General features: G+C 40.2%; 1 protein-coding gene across 10 annotated transcripts in view; it reads left to right on the top strand.

Annotated features, from left to right (window-relative positions):
• The window catches only part of Inpp4b (inositol polyphosphate-4-phosphatase type II B), a 789997-nt gene that overhangs the window by 506893 nt on the left and 263778 nt on the right, over positions 1 to 19326 (top strand). For all 10 annotated transcript variants that reach the window (XM_052726853.1, XM_052726856.1, XM_052726854.1 and 7 more), the window contains 2 exons: positions 12974 to 13085; positions 18757 to 18829. In XM_052726853.1, coding sequence (XP_052582813.1) covers positions 12974 to 13085; positions 18757 to 18829 — 185 coding nt within the window. The remainder of the gene's footprint in view (positions 1 to 12973; positions 13086 to 18756; positions 18830 to 19326) is intronic.

Genomic DNA, 19326 nt, shown 5'->3' with positions numbered 1-19326 from the left:
CCAGCCCTCAGATCTATATTCCGATATCGATGTCAATAAAATCCCTTATGTATCTTTCCTCTTCTCTTTCTCTCCTGATTTACCTGGTTTCTGTTTCGAAGAAAAGCAAAATTTAACAATTGTTCACACTGTAATGATGGACTTATCTTCCAGACTTACACTTCCTTTCAAAAGCCAACTATCCAACCACCTCCTGATAAGTGAATTCCAAATAGGTGTCTCAAATCTAAACTATTCAAAATTGAATTCCCCCTTCCTGCATACTGCCTGCCTTTCTCCCCAAATCGTGTTAATTGTCATAGCTTCCCCATCTCAAGACATTCTAATTCTATCCTCTTCACCATTATAATACATTTTTCTTTCTTTCTCTCCATCCTACCACTCAGATATCTTACAAATCATATTTTCGAATTAAACTAGACTCTGATCCACCTCAACTCTAGCCTTTTCTCTCTCAGTTGTCTTCCTGGGGCTTTACTTTCCCAGCCACCCATCATGTCTCCACTTGTAACTCAAGTTCTCACTTCAAAACTTACCTCAGTTCAAAATGCTCTGTTGATTATTCTAGTAGAAGGAAAATGAAAGTTCCTACAGTGGCCTGTAAAATTCTAGTCTATACTCTTTCATAAACCTTTGTTAATGAGAGACAGGATGCTAGGATAGTCCCAAAGATCCTCACCACTAGAGAAATGCTTTGCGCAATACCTTCCCCTTTAGTGTGGGTATAACCCGGGAAAATGACAGGGGAACCGCCTTGCCCATCAGTTTAGCTCTCATCCTCTACTAGTGGGTAGCCAATCATATACTTTATACATCACTGGCCAGGGTACCATGTAAGATATTGTCATAGCTAACCGGGTATGGCAAGCCTTCTGTTAGCTCTGAAAAAACCAAACTACTGTGTTGGAGTTTCTTTGGAGAGAGTCTTATGGAATAGAGAACTGAGCATCACTCCAACTGATAACGTGACAGAAAATGGAAACCTCAATTAAACATAGCCTCAAGGGAATACATTCTCCCAGCTCTCATTGGAAGCATGTTCTTCCCTAGAGCCTCCATGAATGAAAGAGATTGTTATACCCAGCCTGCATCTTGACTTCGACTTGGTTAGACTCTGATTCAAGGACTCTGATGATTTCTGAACCATAGAACCTATGAAAGTAGAGTGCTGTTTTGAGTTACTAAGTCTGTGAAAACGAGCGAGCTTGTATTAAGATTCACATGTGCTTCTTGTGCTGGTTATTTTAACTCTCAGCTTGGCCCAACCTAGAACCACCTGGAGAGTCTTAATGAGGAATAGATCAGATTGGGCTGTTGGCATGTCTGTGGCATGACTTGATATAGAAAGACCCAGCTCACTGTGGATAGCAACATTCCCTAGGCTACATCCTAACTTTGCTAGCAAGGAAGAATGAAAAGAGAAGAGAGAGAGAGAGAGAGAGAGAGAGAGAGAGAGAGAGAGAGAGAGAGAGAGAGAGAGAGAGCAGGTAGCCTTGGTGCATTCATTTCTCTCTGTCCTACCCCCTTTTTTTTGAGTCAGGGTTTCTCTGTGTAGTTCTGGCTGTCCTGGAACTTGCTCTGTAGACCAGGCTAGCCTCGAACCTGGAGATTAACCTGCCTCTGCCTCCTAAGTGCTGGATTAAAGGTGTGTGCCAAACCATAGAGCTTCTCTCTGTTCTTAACTGTGGGTGTGGTATGGCTGTCCAAAGGTCCTGAGTTTGTGACTTCCCCCTAACGATAACCTAGAGCTGCTAGTCAAATCGACCATTTCTCCCCACTGTTACTTTTGGTCAGGATATTTGATCACAGAAATAGACATGAAACTAGGATGGATCTCTTAGTCCTTTTTTTTCCAGTGATCTGGCATCTCTGCTTTGCTGTTTTTAGAACATGGCAGCACCATTTCATTTCAAGACCTTTGAATGCTCTGATCCCTGGAATGCTCTTCCTCCAGGGAGAGGAAGTTCAGCCTCTCTTCCTTTGGTGCTTGTTCAAATGTCATTTTAGAGACCTTTGTCCATCCCTCATTACAAAGTAACTACCTCAACACAGCACTTCACGATCCTTCTCCACTAACTGTTTTTCCTCCAGGGCTCTGACCATCTGATATATAGCTTGTTTGTTTCTAGAATGTAATTTCCATAAAGATAAGCATTGTTGTCCTTTGCTCTGTTCCATTCCTGTGACTGGAATAATGATTAGTAATACAAATAACAAATGTTTTTAAGTAATGACTGTTTTCTATTAATTTTACATTATTTTTATATTTCTATAGATTTTTTTTATGAATTTCAAAGTATTATTGGTAGGAGATGATGCTAAATTAAAGGAGAAAAGAAAATGACATTTGGAAAAACTGAAAGATTTTGTTAGTGAGTCATAGAAGAATTTAAAACAAATCCAGAAGCAATTAAGCATGAGAATGTAGGTCACAAGAGCTGTTCAGTCTCAAAGTACATGTCTCCTAGAATTTAAAACTCATTGAATTTCTGACTGTACAGGTTGGAAATACATTATACTTTAAAATCATTTCGCACACCATAATTGTGACCTTTGGGTTCTGGCATTCTTGAGAAATCTCTTGTACTCCCTCCTACTATTAGAAGCTGACACAAAACTCAAAAGCACAAAAATGTCTGATTAAAAATATGTACCTCAAAATTTTAATATTAAATACAGTCTTATCATCAGCATTTAATAACTGAGTGTGCCAATTCTCCATGATTGTCGTGTATGTTTTTAGTATCCAAGTGCCTTTTGATTAGCATTGTAACATTTGAAAGTCATTCACATAAAAAGTTCTGTAGACAAAACAAAAGCTCTGCCCCACCCTTAAAGATATGTACATTCTTCTCATTTAAATCTTTTTATTTTTATATTTTTCTCATTGTTTGTGTGTTCCTGTGCGGACATGTGCATCTCACAGCACTCTTGTGGACCTCAGGACAACACTCAAAAATAGGGCCTATCCTTCCTCTGTGTGGGCTTCAGTTATCCAAGTCAGTTATCAGGCATGCTGACCAAGCACCGTTACTCAGGGAGTCATTTCACCAGCTCCGTTTTTTTCCTTTCCAAAAAGTCCACATTTACTCAAGTTTAGTGACTGTTGGTGTACTAGCCCTGCACAATCCTAGTCTTGACACCACTTCCTTCCTCTTTCAGCAGCCCCTTCCACATGTGAACCCTCCTCTTCACCCATCCTTCCCCCAACTCAAGTGATCAATGCTGACAAGTCAACATCATAAAACAAAGCAAAAGCCTAGCAATAGTTTCCTTTATATCTGTCTCCGTGAATACCTTTGCAGTAGATGACCGGTTGACTTAGACCCTGATCCTGGGTCACTGGTGTGGTAAATTCATTGTGTGTCCGTGAATGAGCAATTTCCTATCCAATTTGATGAATTGTGGTGTTTTTTTAAATTTCATGTATGAGATTTCTAATGTCTTTAGTTACTTTAAAAGCACAGTGCATGAGATAAAATGCATACTTTGGGTCTGCCATCCCAAGGAAATTTTAAAAATTAGATTTGGTTGAAATGGAAAAGAAACCCCTTTAAGATGAGGGGATTTTTTTATTTTCTCAGACTAAATTGTTGTTTTGCTTTTTATTAATTTATTTTCAGAGAAGATTGCTATCTTCCTTCTCATTTATTCAGCTTTACAACCTAATAGCGTAAAAGTGTTTGTATATTTCTGTGAATTATAACACATGATGAAGTGTGCATAACAGGGCCAGAAGCAGAGTATAGGTCCAGCCATCACCATGAGGAAAGCCCTCCTGCTGCTGGTGAGCTCTGATCACCCCCCAAAGCCACCTCTGTCCCCAAAGGGTCTATTGTCCCTTCTAGTGGATTTTTAATTTTTAAGATAGAAATTGAAAAATTGGGAATCTAATAATATCTAAACCATAGAAATCAACTCCGTTCACTCAGTCTAATACTTAAAATTCATACAATTTTTTGTGGGGGCCAGGTTTCTCTTTCTTGATAAATAATATTTCATGCCATGGGTATACTACAGTTTGTTGAATAATTCACATTATGTGACATTTGGGCGCTTTCATTGTCTGGCGATTATGAATAAAGCTGTTAAATTTTTTTGTGTGTACTTTTACAAGTGATTCCAAGTTTTCACTTCTTAGGATAAATGTCTATGATTTTTGCTTCTAGCTTACCTGGTAAGTGTTTGGCTTTCAGAGAAACTGCTGAACTATTTCCCTGTCAGCATTACACGAGAGTGTCCATCAGGGTTCAGCCGTGCTGGCTGCCTAAGCTGTCGAAGCAGCATATCATAGTGGTTTTCATTTTCTCACGCTGTAGATCATCTCCTCACGTGATTGTGCCATCTGTACACCCTCCTTTTCAAATGTAAATGTTCAAGCATTTTACATATTCATTATTTAGGTATTTTCTTGTTTCATTACTGCAGAGTTCTGAGAGCATTCTGTATATTTTAGGTTCAAATTCTTTTTCACACATGCCACATCGGAATTTTTTTCCTAGTTAAATACTTGTCCTATTATTATTACTATTATTATTATTATTGTTTTGGTTTTTCAAGACAGGGTTTCTCTGTGTAACAGCTCTGGTTGTCCTGGAACTCACTTTATAGACCAGGGGTCCTTGAACTCACAGAGATCTGCCTGCCTCTGCCTCCTGAGTGCTGGGATTAAAGGTGTGTGTGCACCACCACCACCACCACCACCACCACCACCACCACCACCCCTGACATTTTATTCTTATAACAGTCTTCTCCAGTGCTGAAGTTGTCAATTCTGACGATGTTCCAGTCTGACTCTTTCCTCTTCTTTTCTTCTTTCTCCCTGTCTCCTGATCCCTCTTTCCTGTGATCTCTGCCCGCCACTTGATGTTTTGAGATAGTCGTATCATTTAGCCCAGGCTAACACGGAATTACACATCCTCTTACCTTCATTTCCCAAATGCTGGCTTTACCATAATTAGCTCCCATATCCTGACACTTTTCTCCCTTCGTAGGACATGAATTTGGTGTCACGTGTTCTTTGCTAAAGTCTGGTCCACAATTTACCCTGCATCATTTTTATAAGTCTATGTTCGTGGACTACTTTATCTTTTACTAAAGCTGTGAAGTTCAAGCAGAATTGGTTTTTTTTTTATTATTTCAAATAAAGATCTTATTGTCTTAGCACCATTTACTGAAAAGACTTTTCTCTACTGACTTGCTCATAACTTTTTCAGAAACCAATTAGGCATATTGCCTTTCTTTTCTTTTATTTAGCTTTGACTAATGCATCTGGGCTCTCTTTGTAGCTGTATAGTTTCTATAGGTTTCTACTACATCTTGCATCAGTTCCAGCAAATATTTCACTTTTTCTCTCTCAAAGTTGTTTTGTCCATTCTATTTCCTTTCCTTGAACTCCAGAAATCAGTTCAAGGAAGTCACCAAACATTTGTCCTTGGATTTTTGTTCATATCATACAGAATCTGTGGACCAGCTTGGGGAGAGGTGACAGCTTTAATAATTCTATATCTTCCAATCCTTTATCAAAGCGTGTCTACTTATCTAGACTTTCTTTATGTATATCATTGACATTAATAGGATTTTACCTTTTACAATTTTTGATAGAGTTATGTTTCACTTCTTATTTCCTTTGAACCTCCTATAAAGGTATTTAAAACTGTTTTCCAGTTGTTTATGGCTAAATGTTTGTGTGCTAACTTCTTGTCTGGAGAAACCCTATATTCTCATTTCTATTTTCCAAGCCATTGTGTCCTTTGGATCTATCCTGGTATCTGTCATTCAAGTACACAAGCCTTCCTGATGATCTGTCTTAATACATCACTTCTCAGAATCTACATCAGATCTATAGCCTGTTCCTGGGAGCCCACTAACAACATTGGAGCTCTTTTTCCTTTCCTCCATCTTCTCCATGACCTCTCTGGCACTGCTTTGTGTCCTGCAGCTTTCTCTTGTTAGTTCTCAATCATTACTATTTGCCCCCTTTTGTTTTCTGTGTAATCCCACCCTCTTTCTGGGATCACATGAGAGGAGAACAGAAATGATGGACATGTAAAGGGCACCATCCCACACAACTGGGATCTTAGCTTCACCTGGAGAAGCTCTCCTCTCGTAGTTTACAGGAAGGTGTGAATGGCAGAGCAGCCTATGAGCCCTGGTTCCGTCCCCTTTGGTCGCTGTCCCCACCACTGTCACCATGAGGTTACAGGGATCTAGAGCACAAGAGAGTGAAGAGAGAGACTCCTTCGTCTTGGAGTATCAGGAGTCCTAACTTCTGTATCCTGAGCTGACAGCAGAGGTCTGGACCCTGTTTACACTAAGGATAATCTCTAAGACTGGGACTGTGTTTAGTCTAGGTCAAGGAAGATCAGAAGGGAAATGGACTCTCATAGCTGCTGGTTCGCTGATATTTGAGATTCTGACTTTCTCGTCTCATATGCCCGCTGCTATTTGCTTTCAAGTCCTCAAATACTGCAGTGATCATGTTTTCTGCACTGACTGGGTGGCTCACTCAGTGTGTGATGACACAGTAGCCTTCCACGTTGTCTACAGCTGCAATTCAACTGGCAGACTAGAGTGTCCTGTTAACTTCAGTGTAGTCTTAGTTGCTTCAAATTCTGACAAAGGTGTTTCTAATAAGTCAACCTGTTTCCTCATATCCATATGCCTTAATTCAAGGAAAGCATTTATGTTTCACACTTATAATCAAACCAACAGTTTCTCAACTAAAATTTATCATTTATTTTAATTTAATAGAGTAATATTTGCTTTTGTTGATTTATTTGAGTGAAATTCCTCATGTCTGATTGGCACTTTTTTTGAACAATAAGGAGGAATTCTAAACCAGTGAGTCTGAAACATGGATGGCCAATAGTTCCATCCTGTGCATGTTTTTTGGTAACCCAAGCTTTATACCAATAATTCTATAATAATGTATAACCCTGCATTGCAGTCTTTGAGAGTAGGAGGCAAGAAGAGCAGAAGGTCACAGCCATCCTTGATTACGTAGTGAGTCCAAGGTAAGCCTGGGATCAAAAACAGAGAAGGGCCTGAGAGATGCTCAGCTGGTTAGAGCACACATTGCTTTTGCAGAGGTTAGGGGTTCCCAGCACCCATATCAGTTGTCTAATAGATGCTTATAAATATAGTTCCAGGGGATTCTGTACGATCCTCCAGCCTTTAGGAGCACTGCATACATGCAATGCACGTGCACTTGCACACACACACTCATATATACATTATATGTACACTTAGGCACACATACACACATAAATAAATAAATTTTTTAAATTATTAAACAATTGCTTAGTGATGAGGTAAGTCATTATAAATCAAAATACAAAGTTTTCCATAAAATTTAGCAGTTCCTGCTATAAGGTCTGGAAAGACAGATTATATCGTTTAGCCTCTGTAATTTAGATTGAACAATGGCTAAAGACTTAACATGAGAAACAAAATAAAATAATGAAAGGAAGAGTGAGGGCAGAGAACCTGGTGTGGATGGGATGTGAGAGGAAGACGTCAGAGAAGAAGCAGGTTCTTTGGGTAGAACGCAAGAGAAATGACGAAGCTGTTTGGGATGTGTGGGGTGGGGGAAACACTGGGGCTTAGTGACTGGAGGACTAAGGAAAGGTAGAACCCGGATACTTGGGCCTTGGGTTTCCGAAACCAATACTGTTTATGTGAGCGAGTTTGGATTTGAGGACAGGAGGTGTTGGTATAAATTGATAGACTATAAAATAGTGAGGTCAAGAGAAAGGGAATTTGGAATTCTAGATGGGGAAGCTGGGGGCCCAGCTGGATGGATTGAATTGTATTAGGGTTTCATAGAAGAGGGGCTGAATCCTGTAGAGTTTCTGGGGATGAGTTTCTAAAGAGGAAGATAAAAGCGCCAAGGGTGACACAGTGGAGGGTGTGGGCTCTAAGACTGTCGGAACCGAATGTTTAACGGCTTGCTTGGAAGAGTTCTTCGGCCTTGATTATTCATGAATGTCATACAGAATTCGGATGGCCTCAGCTATCTATTCCTACATGGTCTTCTCACTTCCATGCACCCTGGGTTAATCTAACAGTATAATTATATGCACCAGAAAGACTCTCCGTGTCTGCTACATATGGCCTTTGTTTATTTTCTTGTCCGGATGAGATTTTCATTTCCGAGCTGCATGTCTCGATGGCTTAGATGCAAAGCATGTCTCACGGCTGCAAATCCCTGTGTATGACACCAGAACTGCTTGATATTCACAAAGGCTGACAGGGCTAATGATGGCTTTCCCCTGGATGTTTACAGAGACATTTGTTGGTTTGCATTGCAGTGGCATTTCCAGAAGAGAGGCGTTGTTTACATTTTGATGTTTAACATCTTCGGGAGTGTTTTTCTTTTCTTTTTCTTTTTGATCTGTTAAAGGACAGCAAAATAGGTAGGAAAACACTTAGAGAATGTGTGTCCCTAAAAGACACACATTCCATCTTTTGCATTTCCTTCTATCTTCTAAAAATATATGCATGTTTCTGCCTCTGAGGGTGAATATTTCATTAGGAAGCACGAGGGGGTGTATTTTTTTTACTTAATTTTTTTATTTTTACTTTGCAATACAATTCAGTTCTACATATCAGCCACGGATTCCCTTGTTCTCCCCCCTCCCACCCCCTTCCCCTTCCTCCCAGCCCACCCCCCATTCCCACCTCCTCCAGGGCAAAGCCTTCCCCGCGGACTGAGATCAACCTGGTAGACTCAGTCCAGGTAGGTCCAGTGAGGGGGTGTATTTTAAAGTCAGATTTCCAAGGACCCCCGTCACTATTGTATTCATATCTCTGAAATCCTAAGTAGGAAGGGTGTATAGATTTGTGTTGCTGAAATCCCCCATTCTTTCCTTCCAAAACTTGTCACAATTAAATATTTAGGTCCCTTTGATGATGGGAAGGGAACTTGATGGTCTGATGGAAATACTGCAGGGGGCGTATTCTCTTGTGCTCTTCCTGGTAGTAATGAGCTGTCAATGCACCACGTAAGAGCACATGGCCTCATCTCTTCGTGTGCAGGGGGTATTAACACTTCAGCCTCACTGCGTTGCCACATGGATCACTAGTATGTACCGGGATTGCCTTTGTATTTGCTTCAACCAAAGTTGTTGTTCAGTTACTCCCCAAGTTTGGCAGACATTTGCTTTGTTTGGGGGTAAATGGAGATGGGTAGGTGGATGAGGGAAAAGCAGGGAGGCTGTATCATGCCTGACATTGTTCTCACATGTACATCAACATGTTTGCTGCTGATGTTTATAAGGGGGTCACAGAAATGACTAGAACATGGAGCTAGCATGTTTTGTTTTTTTTTTCCAGTACCAGTTTGAACTCTGTTTTCCAGTAAATTAAACTGAACCCAGAGAAGTAGTACACCTTAACTCAAGGAGCTAATCCATAACTGAGCTGAGTGTAGAACTGAGGTTTCTTGGTTCCTAGTCCAAAACTCTCTTCAATACATTTCTGTAGAGATAACGATCCATTTTCAAAAATTAGAATCTGCTAGGGCTTTCATGCTGAATAATGGTTAAGCTATTGTTGCTAAAGTTCTCCGTGTGAAGAGAGATGAGCTGAAAGCATAGTTAAACATCATCTGAGGATGGATGCTGGTACACTGGCCAGTATTTCTGGTTTTGGAAGGCATTATGAAATGACCATGTTGAAATAAAGGAAATTTTGTGTTTAGTCCTGAATCTGAAAAACAAACTAAAGCATCTATTTCTAAATTTTTCAGAAGTTGTCTTGTAACGACCTCTAGGTTCATGAACTGTGACTTTGCCATCTAAGAAGTGTGTTGATGGCTGTACTCTGAGTGGAAAAATATTGTAGCACAACTAAGAACCTCAAATGTACATCACAGTTTAGTTCAGTAAAGGGCTGAAGCAGACTTGGGGGGTCATGGATTCAGTTCCTTGGTGTCTAACCTGATCCACCTCTGTGTGTCACAGACCTCAAATGGGGGCGTGCACTTCTGAGAACTTCGAACAGCTGCGTATGGAAAGTGATTACGGGGAAATTAAAGCTAGAATTCTAATATCAGTAGTTTTAGCAAGAGCCTTCATTTTATTCCACTCAGCATCTAAATGGAAGTCTATAGAGCAGTAGTTCTCAATCTCTGGGTCATGACCCCTTTGGGGGGGCTCTAATGACCCTTTCACAGGGTTCACCTAACCATCAGAAATACAGATATTTACATTATGATTCATAACAGCAGCAAAATTACAATTATGAAGTAGCAACAAAAATAATTTTATGGTTGGGGGTCACCACAACATGAGGAACTGTATGAAAGTGTCACAACATTAGGAAGGTTGAGGGCCACTGATATAGGAGATAATGTAGGAAACACAAAAGGCAGGTAAGTCATTGAACAAGCAGCAGATGCTTTAAAAGGGAACAAAAGATCAGTGAATCAGAATTTACACACACACACACACACACACACACACACACACACACACACACACACACCCTTGTGCATTGTCTATTAATCTACCTTAGCATTTTGAGAAGGTTATCTTGCATTGCAATAGTCATTGACCTGTTCTCCACCATTAGGATTTTAAATGTCACAGCAGCAGCACTAAGCTCCTATGGGTGCTGTGAGCATCCAAATACTCCTGAAATAAAGGTGCCAAGATGCATCACAGGCTTTGGTCACAGTCTTTCTGTCCACTTCGGTACCATTCTGGAGAGAATTCACTGAATGTGATGACCATGGAGACTCTATTCATGCCCGCTTGCCAGCCGCTGCACAGCTTCTAGCACCGGGTCCAAGTGGAGAGGAAGTAGAGACCTTGGTAAGACACTGGCTGGACACCTAACCTTCATCATCTCTCAAAATCTAGTCTGGAAAAGAAGGACTAAGTTCAAATGAGGAGAACAAAACGTCCCATGGCTTGCAAACCCAGTCCTCAGGTGCAGATCTGTACACATTGTGGATAAATCCCTTTAGTACACAGCACTAGAACAGGATGACTCATTTACCAGGTGTTTCAGCCGTGAGATGCAATGCATGTGTTAGCTGAGAGAGAAATCCAGCGTGTTATACATAGGAACTACATTACTTAAAATTAGACTAGCTTAGTGTGCTCAAGCAACAATGTCCAAACACTTCTCTTTGCTAATGAAAAGATTTTTTTTTTTGTGATGGGTAATCAATTTCAGGGGGAAAGTCTGCACATCTCTAGGAAACAGTGATTGGTACTACCAATAAAGGTCATAATTAAACCTTTTAACTACAGGTGTTGAAGAGTTATTCAGAGATATGCCATTTTATGACTTGTAACGCCTTGTTTTGACATATTTAAGCAGCAAATGATAAAAAGAATTATTTAAAACTATCTCAGAATTGACACTAAAGTGGTTTTCTACACTATCACAGATCACCACACACACACACACACACACACACACACACACACACACACACAAAAAAAAAACCTGATGAATATTTTTCTATTTTGATTTCAGAACTGGAGTTGATATTTTAATTACTATTGGAATTAAAGTTATAAGAAGCATTTATTTAATATCTTAGTAAGAAATTTGGCATACTATTTAACAATAAATCACACTTTTTTCTATGTGAAAAATATTTATTTTTATTTTAACGTGAGTTTAGTCATACAAATATCACCAGGATTTTCCTATTCCAGTTTCTTTTTGTACATTTTAATTTCTAAATTATATTTTATTAGAAGAAAAATCACCATGATCTAGTAACACAATTGAGCATCATTTTCACTTACTCATTCTTTAATTAGCATTTTGATGAACTACATTAATTTTCTTATTTCTTTTTCTAGCACCTCTTATAACAAGGATATTTAGAAGGTGCTTTTTAAATGATGTACAACATCAATATCAAGAATAAGGTTAGACAGATTTCAGACTAGAATGCTGGCAAAGAGCGTTAGTCTAACCTGAGATACTGAGGCCACAGGGCTTAGAAGGAAGTTCTAACGCATCAAACCTCTGGAATGGCACAACCCCTGTTTTCACAAGGCTAAAGGGAAACTCAGTAGCATGGTGTTGGTGTTTTCATGGTGTGATGGAACCATTTATTTTTCAGATTTTCCTGCCTAGGGAAAAACAAAACAAAACAAGAGAACCTTCAAACTTTGTGGTTTGTTCATTTTATCTTTAGTGTGCTTTATTATTACCAATCGTAGTATTTTATACTGATGAAAATTATGATGAGGAAAATCTTACTAATACAATCAGCATCATCACTAAATATAGATGAGCCTTTCAATGACTAATAAACATTAAGAGGATGGATGCCTAGCGTTGCTGCTTTGTTCCTGAATGAGTCATTTCTGCTTTAGATTCCCACTTTTGTCTAAGATGCTCTATTACCACTACTACTACTACTACTACTACTACTACTACTACTACTACTACTACTAAAGATGCTCGTTGGTTCTGCTTCAAGTATCTTCACTTAGGTTTGCTGGGACACATCTTTGCATTGTCTCTTGAGAAGAAGATATTAAAGAATAGGAACATAGACAAATTTTGAAGCCAGTGGCCCAGCTATACCAGTATACATAGATATTTCTTTTTTGTTTTACACAGCAGTACTTCTGTAATAGACATGAGCCTTATCTCATGTGGTTGGGATAGAGGGGCACCAGTTTATGCTGTTGTAGAGATTTGCATTTATAACCCAGGGTTTATAATGTAGTATAGGGTTTTGATCACTTGCATTGTGTTCTTTCCTCTGGGGGTGCTCCTGAGAGCCCTTTGGGAGGTTCATCTTCACATTGCCATCCATGGTCCTACCTCATGAATTCACGAAAATGACACAGTGCTAGCAATGTGATTTGTGGTGCATGGACCAGATCTGTTTAAATTAAGTAACAGTCCCTGGTTTTCAGAAGTAAATGTGTTCTGGATATCTCGTAAGAGAGAGGATACTTACCTTAGTATTTCACTGGTTTTTCACTTGCAGAACCTCAGATGGTGGCAAAGTGGTCGGCACCATAGAAGTCAGCCTTGTGAAGATGGGGGAGATTGAGGATGGGGACACCGACCACATCACGACAGATGTGCAGGGACAAAAGGTAGGATTGCAGTCAGCTCATTGCACAGATTAAATTAGAAATGATAAGTTTGGCCAGAAGCCTGTGTTGCCAACATCCTGTGGGGTTTGAAATCTCATTATTCAAAAGCTAAATGAGAAATCATCCCTGGAATCAAGGCACAATATGTGCATTTCCTCTCTGAAGCAGAGTGCCCATTTCCCCAGAGCTTCTTAAAGCTTTGTGCCATTCAGAACACCTTTCTCTTCTGTGCCAGCCCCATGTTGATATGATCTCTTCTCAGCTGGAACAAAAGTGGAGATCGTTGTTGCATTCTGCCATGATTACCCTGCATGAGACGCAGGGAGGATCCTGGGAAAGCGACTGCCAAGCATAGCCTGCTCTTTATTCCCAAAGACACCTTTGGAAAGAGATGCAATTCTAATTTGAATTTTACATAAAGGAGGGCATATTTAACAGGAACTTTGTATTTTATAAAATTGCACAGAGAGAGGAGAGGGGAGAGAGAGAGGGAGGCGGAGGGAGAGAGGGAGAGAGAGAGAGCATAATAGAACAGAGACATAGGTCTGGAGGACAGTCAATGCCAGCAATATAATAAATAAAATAGAACAGTGGTTTTGAAGTCCGAACCTGAGGAAGATCTGCACAGGCCTTTCTCCTTCTTTTCCCCTTTCCGTAACGACAGCAATAACAACAGACAATATAAACATCAGCCTAATCTTTTCCTTACAAATGTAATTTTTATTGTATTAAAGCAATTAGGACACACAGTTCAGGCTTAAAAAACTTCCAAGAGTTTAATAGGAAGACATTTTATGCTATAATTTTAATATCAAAATGCTTTTTCATACTACAACTTATACTTTGTATTAAATGATCATTTTAATGTGACTTATTTTCTAGTTTGTTGCTCCTTAACATAGAATATGTATTAGTCAGGTTTCTATAAGGGAGCAGAGCTGAAACTGATAGTGTGTGTGTGTGTGTGTTATATGAGTATGGTCCAGGGAGACTGACAATGGCTGCCTCACACTGGAGAGGTGGAGAATTCAGCAGTTGTTCAGTCCATGGTGAGGCTGGATACCTCTGCGGTCCTGATCTGGTGCCAAAGGCCTGGAGGTTCCTGGAGCTCTCGGTCTTTATTCATGTTGGCATGCCAAAGAAGTTGGTTCTAACGTCAGGGAAGGAATGCCACAGCCACAGGACAGATGGAATTTCCAGCAAGAGTAAAGGCCAACAGGCAAAAAGCAATGTTTCTTCTTCTGTGTCCAGAAAGCTCTGGGCTGCCACCAGAAGGTACAGCCCACATTCAGGATGGATATCCCTGCTTCATATAATCTGCCTGAGGAACACCATCACAGGCAAGCCCACTCAGCTTGTGTCTCAGTTGATTCCAGTTGTAGTCAAGCTGACAACCAAGATGAGCCGGCATAGAATGTGCTTGACGTCTGAGCATTGGGAAATATCTACTTGGGAGATTATGTTTACCTAACACTTATAAAACATACTATTTATTGTAAAAAAATATCTAAGACTGTCTTTCAAAAACTGTTTCTCTTTTCCCTGATCAGGCTGCTTATTTCCTCTTTCCCCGAATGCATTCTCCTCTCCCATTCTCCAGGGGCCTCATCAGACACTGTGACGTAGGGGCCTCATCAGACACTGTGACGTATGCCAAGGCTGCCTTTGAAAGTAGGGCCATGACAAGTTTCTGCAGCAGATCTTTGGCTTTGTGCATTTGAGACATCTGGCCTGGGGCTGAGTCCTTCCACTCCAGCCACGTTCCCTGGAGCACATAAAGCTCATCGTTGCCACCACTACACACATTCTCCCGTTAGCTTGGACAAAAGACTATTCAAACTCTAAACTGGGCACCAAGTACTGAAGTAAGCAGACAGGCCTGCCTGAACCTGTAACAGTGTACCGAGACCCCAGCTGCCATAGCATCACCCCCATTTCAAAGATGAGCTGCTTTTCCTCATCTATCTGTCCCTGGATGGCCCTGTACTGACCAGCCCCTTGGTACCATTACTTGAACAAAGCCTTGTAAACTGAGGGATGCTGAGTCTATCTGTTCCAGAATGTGTCTGCTTTATCTCAACTGTTTGCCCACTCCTGGACTTGAGTGCACTGCTATGATAAGGTCATGCAGACTAAGGGCTGCTGGGTCTGCCCTGAGCCCCCTCTGGATCCTCCTCACAGTTCACCTGCCCTGTACTCTAGTTTAATAGTGTGACAAAACTGTGCAACCAGAGTGATGCTCTTTTCACAACTGTGGAACTTGTTACCCAGGATGCCCCACCAAAGTACCACATAATTTTTATGGGCCAGAAATGTGGATTCATAACAGATGAAATGGATTTTTTGTTTTTGATAGACATTGGCAGTCCCAGATGTGTGTCGGAAGTTAACAGAACTCATAAATACGCCAAACATTGTTGGCATAAACTTGGTCCTGTTTGGACTTTCAGCAAATCTTGACTTTTTGCAATTTTCTCTTTTATAAAATGACTTACAGTCTTCTGCCAACCCCTAAGAATATTTATGACTAAGTGATGAATGTATATTAAGTTCTCATGTATACAATATTCATATGAATTACATGAAAATAAATTTTATGTCAGCACTTTGCGACATGCTTTTAGAACGGCCAAGGATAAACTTCTCCATAGATCTTGCTACTCAAAATTGTTATAAAGTATATGACACTGTCTGTCACCAGAGCTCATCTAAATGTATGCAGCTGGTGACTGATAAAACATTTAGTCTAGGAGTTACTACTGAATAATAGCCATCTTTATAGTCTACATGGTTTTGAATGGTTGGGGAGATGGCCCATTTGATAATAGCACTAGCCAAACAAGCGTTTGAGACCCAGCACCCACTAAAAAGTTGAGCATGACTGTGAGTGCCTGTAACCCCAGCACTGTGGGCCTGGAGTAGAGACAGGCTGATCCTGAGAGCTTGCTGGCTAGTCAGCCTGGCCAAAATGGTGAGCTTCCTTTCAGTGAGAGACAGCCTCTCCAGACACTGAAATGAGAGTGATAGAGAGAAACACCCAAAGTTCTGCCCTCTCTTCCATGGTGTGCATGTGGAGACACACACACACACACACACACACACACACACACACACACACACACAGAAGAGGGAGAAGAAATCAGTAAATGAAAACTGCATGGACTTGAAAGGAAAGAGTAGAACTTTCTTAGCGCTGTAGTTGGTGTTTAAGGAAGTGTCACGTGTCACGTGTATTGAAACCTACAAAAGGCTGTCACTTGCATTGGACAGTTTGGGATTCCATAACAAAGTATGTGCTCTAGGTAACATAAAAAACAGTAGTTTATTTGTTATAGTTCTACGGTGTATAAACCTAAAAATCAATTTGCCAATTTGGTAACTTGATTCCTGGTGAGCAATATTAGTTGATTTAACTTGATTCCTGGTGAGCAGAATTGGTTGATTTAACCTGATTCCTGATGAGCAGTATTGGTTGATATAATTTGATTCCTACTGAGCAGTATTGGTTGATTTAATCAGTTGTGGGGGATGTTGTATGATTTTGTGTCATGGATCTAAATCTCCAGAGAACTGTGAATAGTCCCTTCAAAATTAGAATGCTATTAAGTTGAGATGATGCTATCTGCTTTCCAGTTTGGACGGGAGATGTGGGGTGGGAAGGTCCCATTTCTGTGTGTCCTTTGTCACAGATGAGGACCTTCTATTCGGTCCTCATCTTTATTTAATCGTAAAGTGGTCTTTGACGACAAAGCCAGTGCTGCCTCTATGGAGGAAAAACATATCTCAGAAGAACAGCCCTGATCTCTGTGAATTCAGTATTTTGTTAAAAAGGTTCCATATAGATCGCTCTGCTATACTCTGTTGACAGCATGCTTTTTCAAAAGACAATGTCTCAAAACTGTCTCTAATTATTTCATGGACAGCTGTCACACACACACACTGTTGAAGAGTTTCTACACCAGTCTGAGACCCTTAGATCTGACGTCAACACGTAGATACACATGCTGACACGATGATTACAGTACTCCTAAGTGATCATTTAACAGCTTTGTGGGAACTGAAAAGAGAAGAGAACATATTGGAAACGGGAGAAATGAGCCTGAAGTAGCCCAAGTCTCACTGCAAGGGTCTCCAGGGGTTTGAAGAGTACCTTTCCAGCTGGGCGGTGGTGGTGCATGCCTTTAATCCCAGCATTCAGGAGGCAGACGCAGGCAGATCTCTATGAGTTCGAGGCCAGCCTGGGCTACAGAGTGAGTTCCAGGACAGGCACCAAAGCTACACAGAGAAACCCTGTCTCGAAAAACCAAAAAAAAAAAAAAAAAGAAAGAAAGAAAGGAAAAAAAGAGTTCCAGCCTACCTGTGAGGGAAAGGAAGATGACCACAGATGACTTGTAGTTGGTTAGTTGGTTAGAAAAATTATTTAAAAGAATAAAGTCTGTAGTAACTTTTCTGTAAACTCAATACAGAAACTGCAAAATTGTATTAGCCAACTTACTGCATATTGTGGATAAATTTCACAGTCAAGGCATAAGTACTAGATAGAATTTAGTGCTATTAACAAAGACTTGGAATTTTTGTCTTCCTCTTCAAAAGTGTTTCAGGAATATGTGTATTCCTTTATTATGAAGGTTCTGTGTCTGAGCTTCTGGAAAAGACCAGTCGCTAGGGAAAGGAAGAAGGGGTGGAAATGAGGGTGAGGGGTTCATATTAGAGCAGACAGGAAATAGCCCAAGGAATTCTGGGTCACCTCCCTGGGGACAGGGTTCTGAGGCTGTAGATGCTTCCCTGAAGCATCTGGTGGGACCTACAGATGGATAATCATTTCCCTTAGATGCTCTCAACCTAAGAACATTCTAGGCCTTTTATTTGTTTTATTTATGTTGACTGTTGATATCTGGCATGCTTGCTGTGGAAATTCTCCCTGCTTCCTCTCCTCCTTGGCAGCAGAGGAAGGAACATTAGTCTCTCACCAGCCTCTTGGGGCTGGAAGAAGTTTGTTTCTTCTATTAGTTACAGCTTCGTAGGAAGACAAGTGAGGAAATGCTCGGGACACTGTCTCCTGCTATGCTTCGGTCACTGGGGACACTGTCCTCTTCTGTGCCTTCTTCTCCTTCTATCTAGAGAATTATTAGTTTCAGATGTTCTGAACTCTCAATCATTGGCTTTGCAAAGCAGGTTATTTATAATAATGCACCTCTTATTTTATGAGCTAGAGACAAAGAATATGTTTGTCCTATAAGTGAGATTATTCAATATGCTTTTGTTTTATTTTGATGTTTCCTTTACTTAAAATATAGGTAATGACATGGTGAAATTCACCAACGTGAAGGGAATGTAAATATTTGGGTCCTTGACTCACTTTCCTAAGGTTGTATATTTTGTTTTTGTGCTGAGCAACAGTCATTTTCTTCTTTTCAGTTATTCCTTGAGTGCCCTTTAACCAGAACTAAAGTGGACTCTGTAATTACACAGTCCAAGTGTATTAGATATAGACATGAGCAAATGGCCACAGTTTAAGCAAACAATACATTCAAGATGAAGTTAGAAACAATTTGTTTAAAACTCTTGAAATCACATGCCGAGCTCCATGTTGTTGCAAACAAAAGTAAATCATTTAGTCTCTTATTTCATTATTTTAAAGCGTGATTAATTTTTTTCTATTGATTCCTAGTGTGCACTAGCATATGAATGTACAGCACCAGAAAGTGTGAGCGTGAAGGACAACTTGCCTTTATTAAATGCAGGTATGTAACTCAACTTTGGATACTTGCATTAATGCTATGTGAACATGCATTTTCATTTCCTGTGGATTCTATGATGCTGAACTTGGGCAGCATCCTCTCAGAGGCACTTCTGAGTACTGAGTTCACACCGTGCTTGATGGAGTAAAACATAATGAATTATCAGTTTTCTCTTTTCATGGAGGTGACAGGTTTGGGGGTGACCATCCACTCATTTCTGAATATATTTCTAAATGTCTTAATCAAGGCAACCTCAAGGAATGTGCAGAATGTAAGATGTCAAAGGCTTCTTTTTAGTCACCTTATACTAGGCAGAATGAGGCCACTTGAGTCAGGGTCCTAAGGGTTAGAGTTTCCAAATTTAAGAAACCCAAACTACACATTAGACAGATAAGAAGTGCATTGTGCAGATGATAAAAAAAGTTACTATGACTTTGGCCTATGTGTTCCTGTCTTTCCTTCTCTTTATTTATCTATCTAAACTCAGCAGCTTTGGCATG

Source organism: Peromyscus californicus, unplaced genomic scaffold (assembly GCF_007827085.1).
Source record: "Peromyscus californicus insignis strain IS unplaced genomic scaffold, ASM782708v3 Scaffold_8__1_contigs__length_139910024, whole genome shotgun sequence".
Taxonomy (NCBI): Eukaryota; Metazoa; Chordata; class Mammalia; order Rodentia; family Cricetidae; genus Peromyscus; species Peromyscus californicus.
Note: the sequence above shows the minus strand (reverse complement) of the source record. Positions and strands in the feature narration are given on the sequence as shown.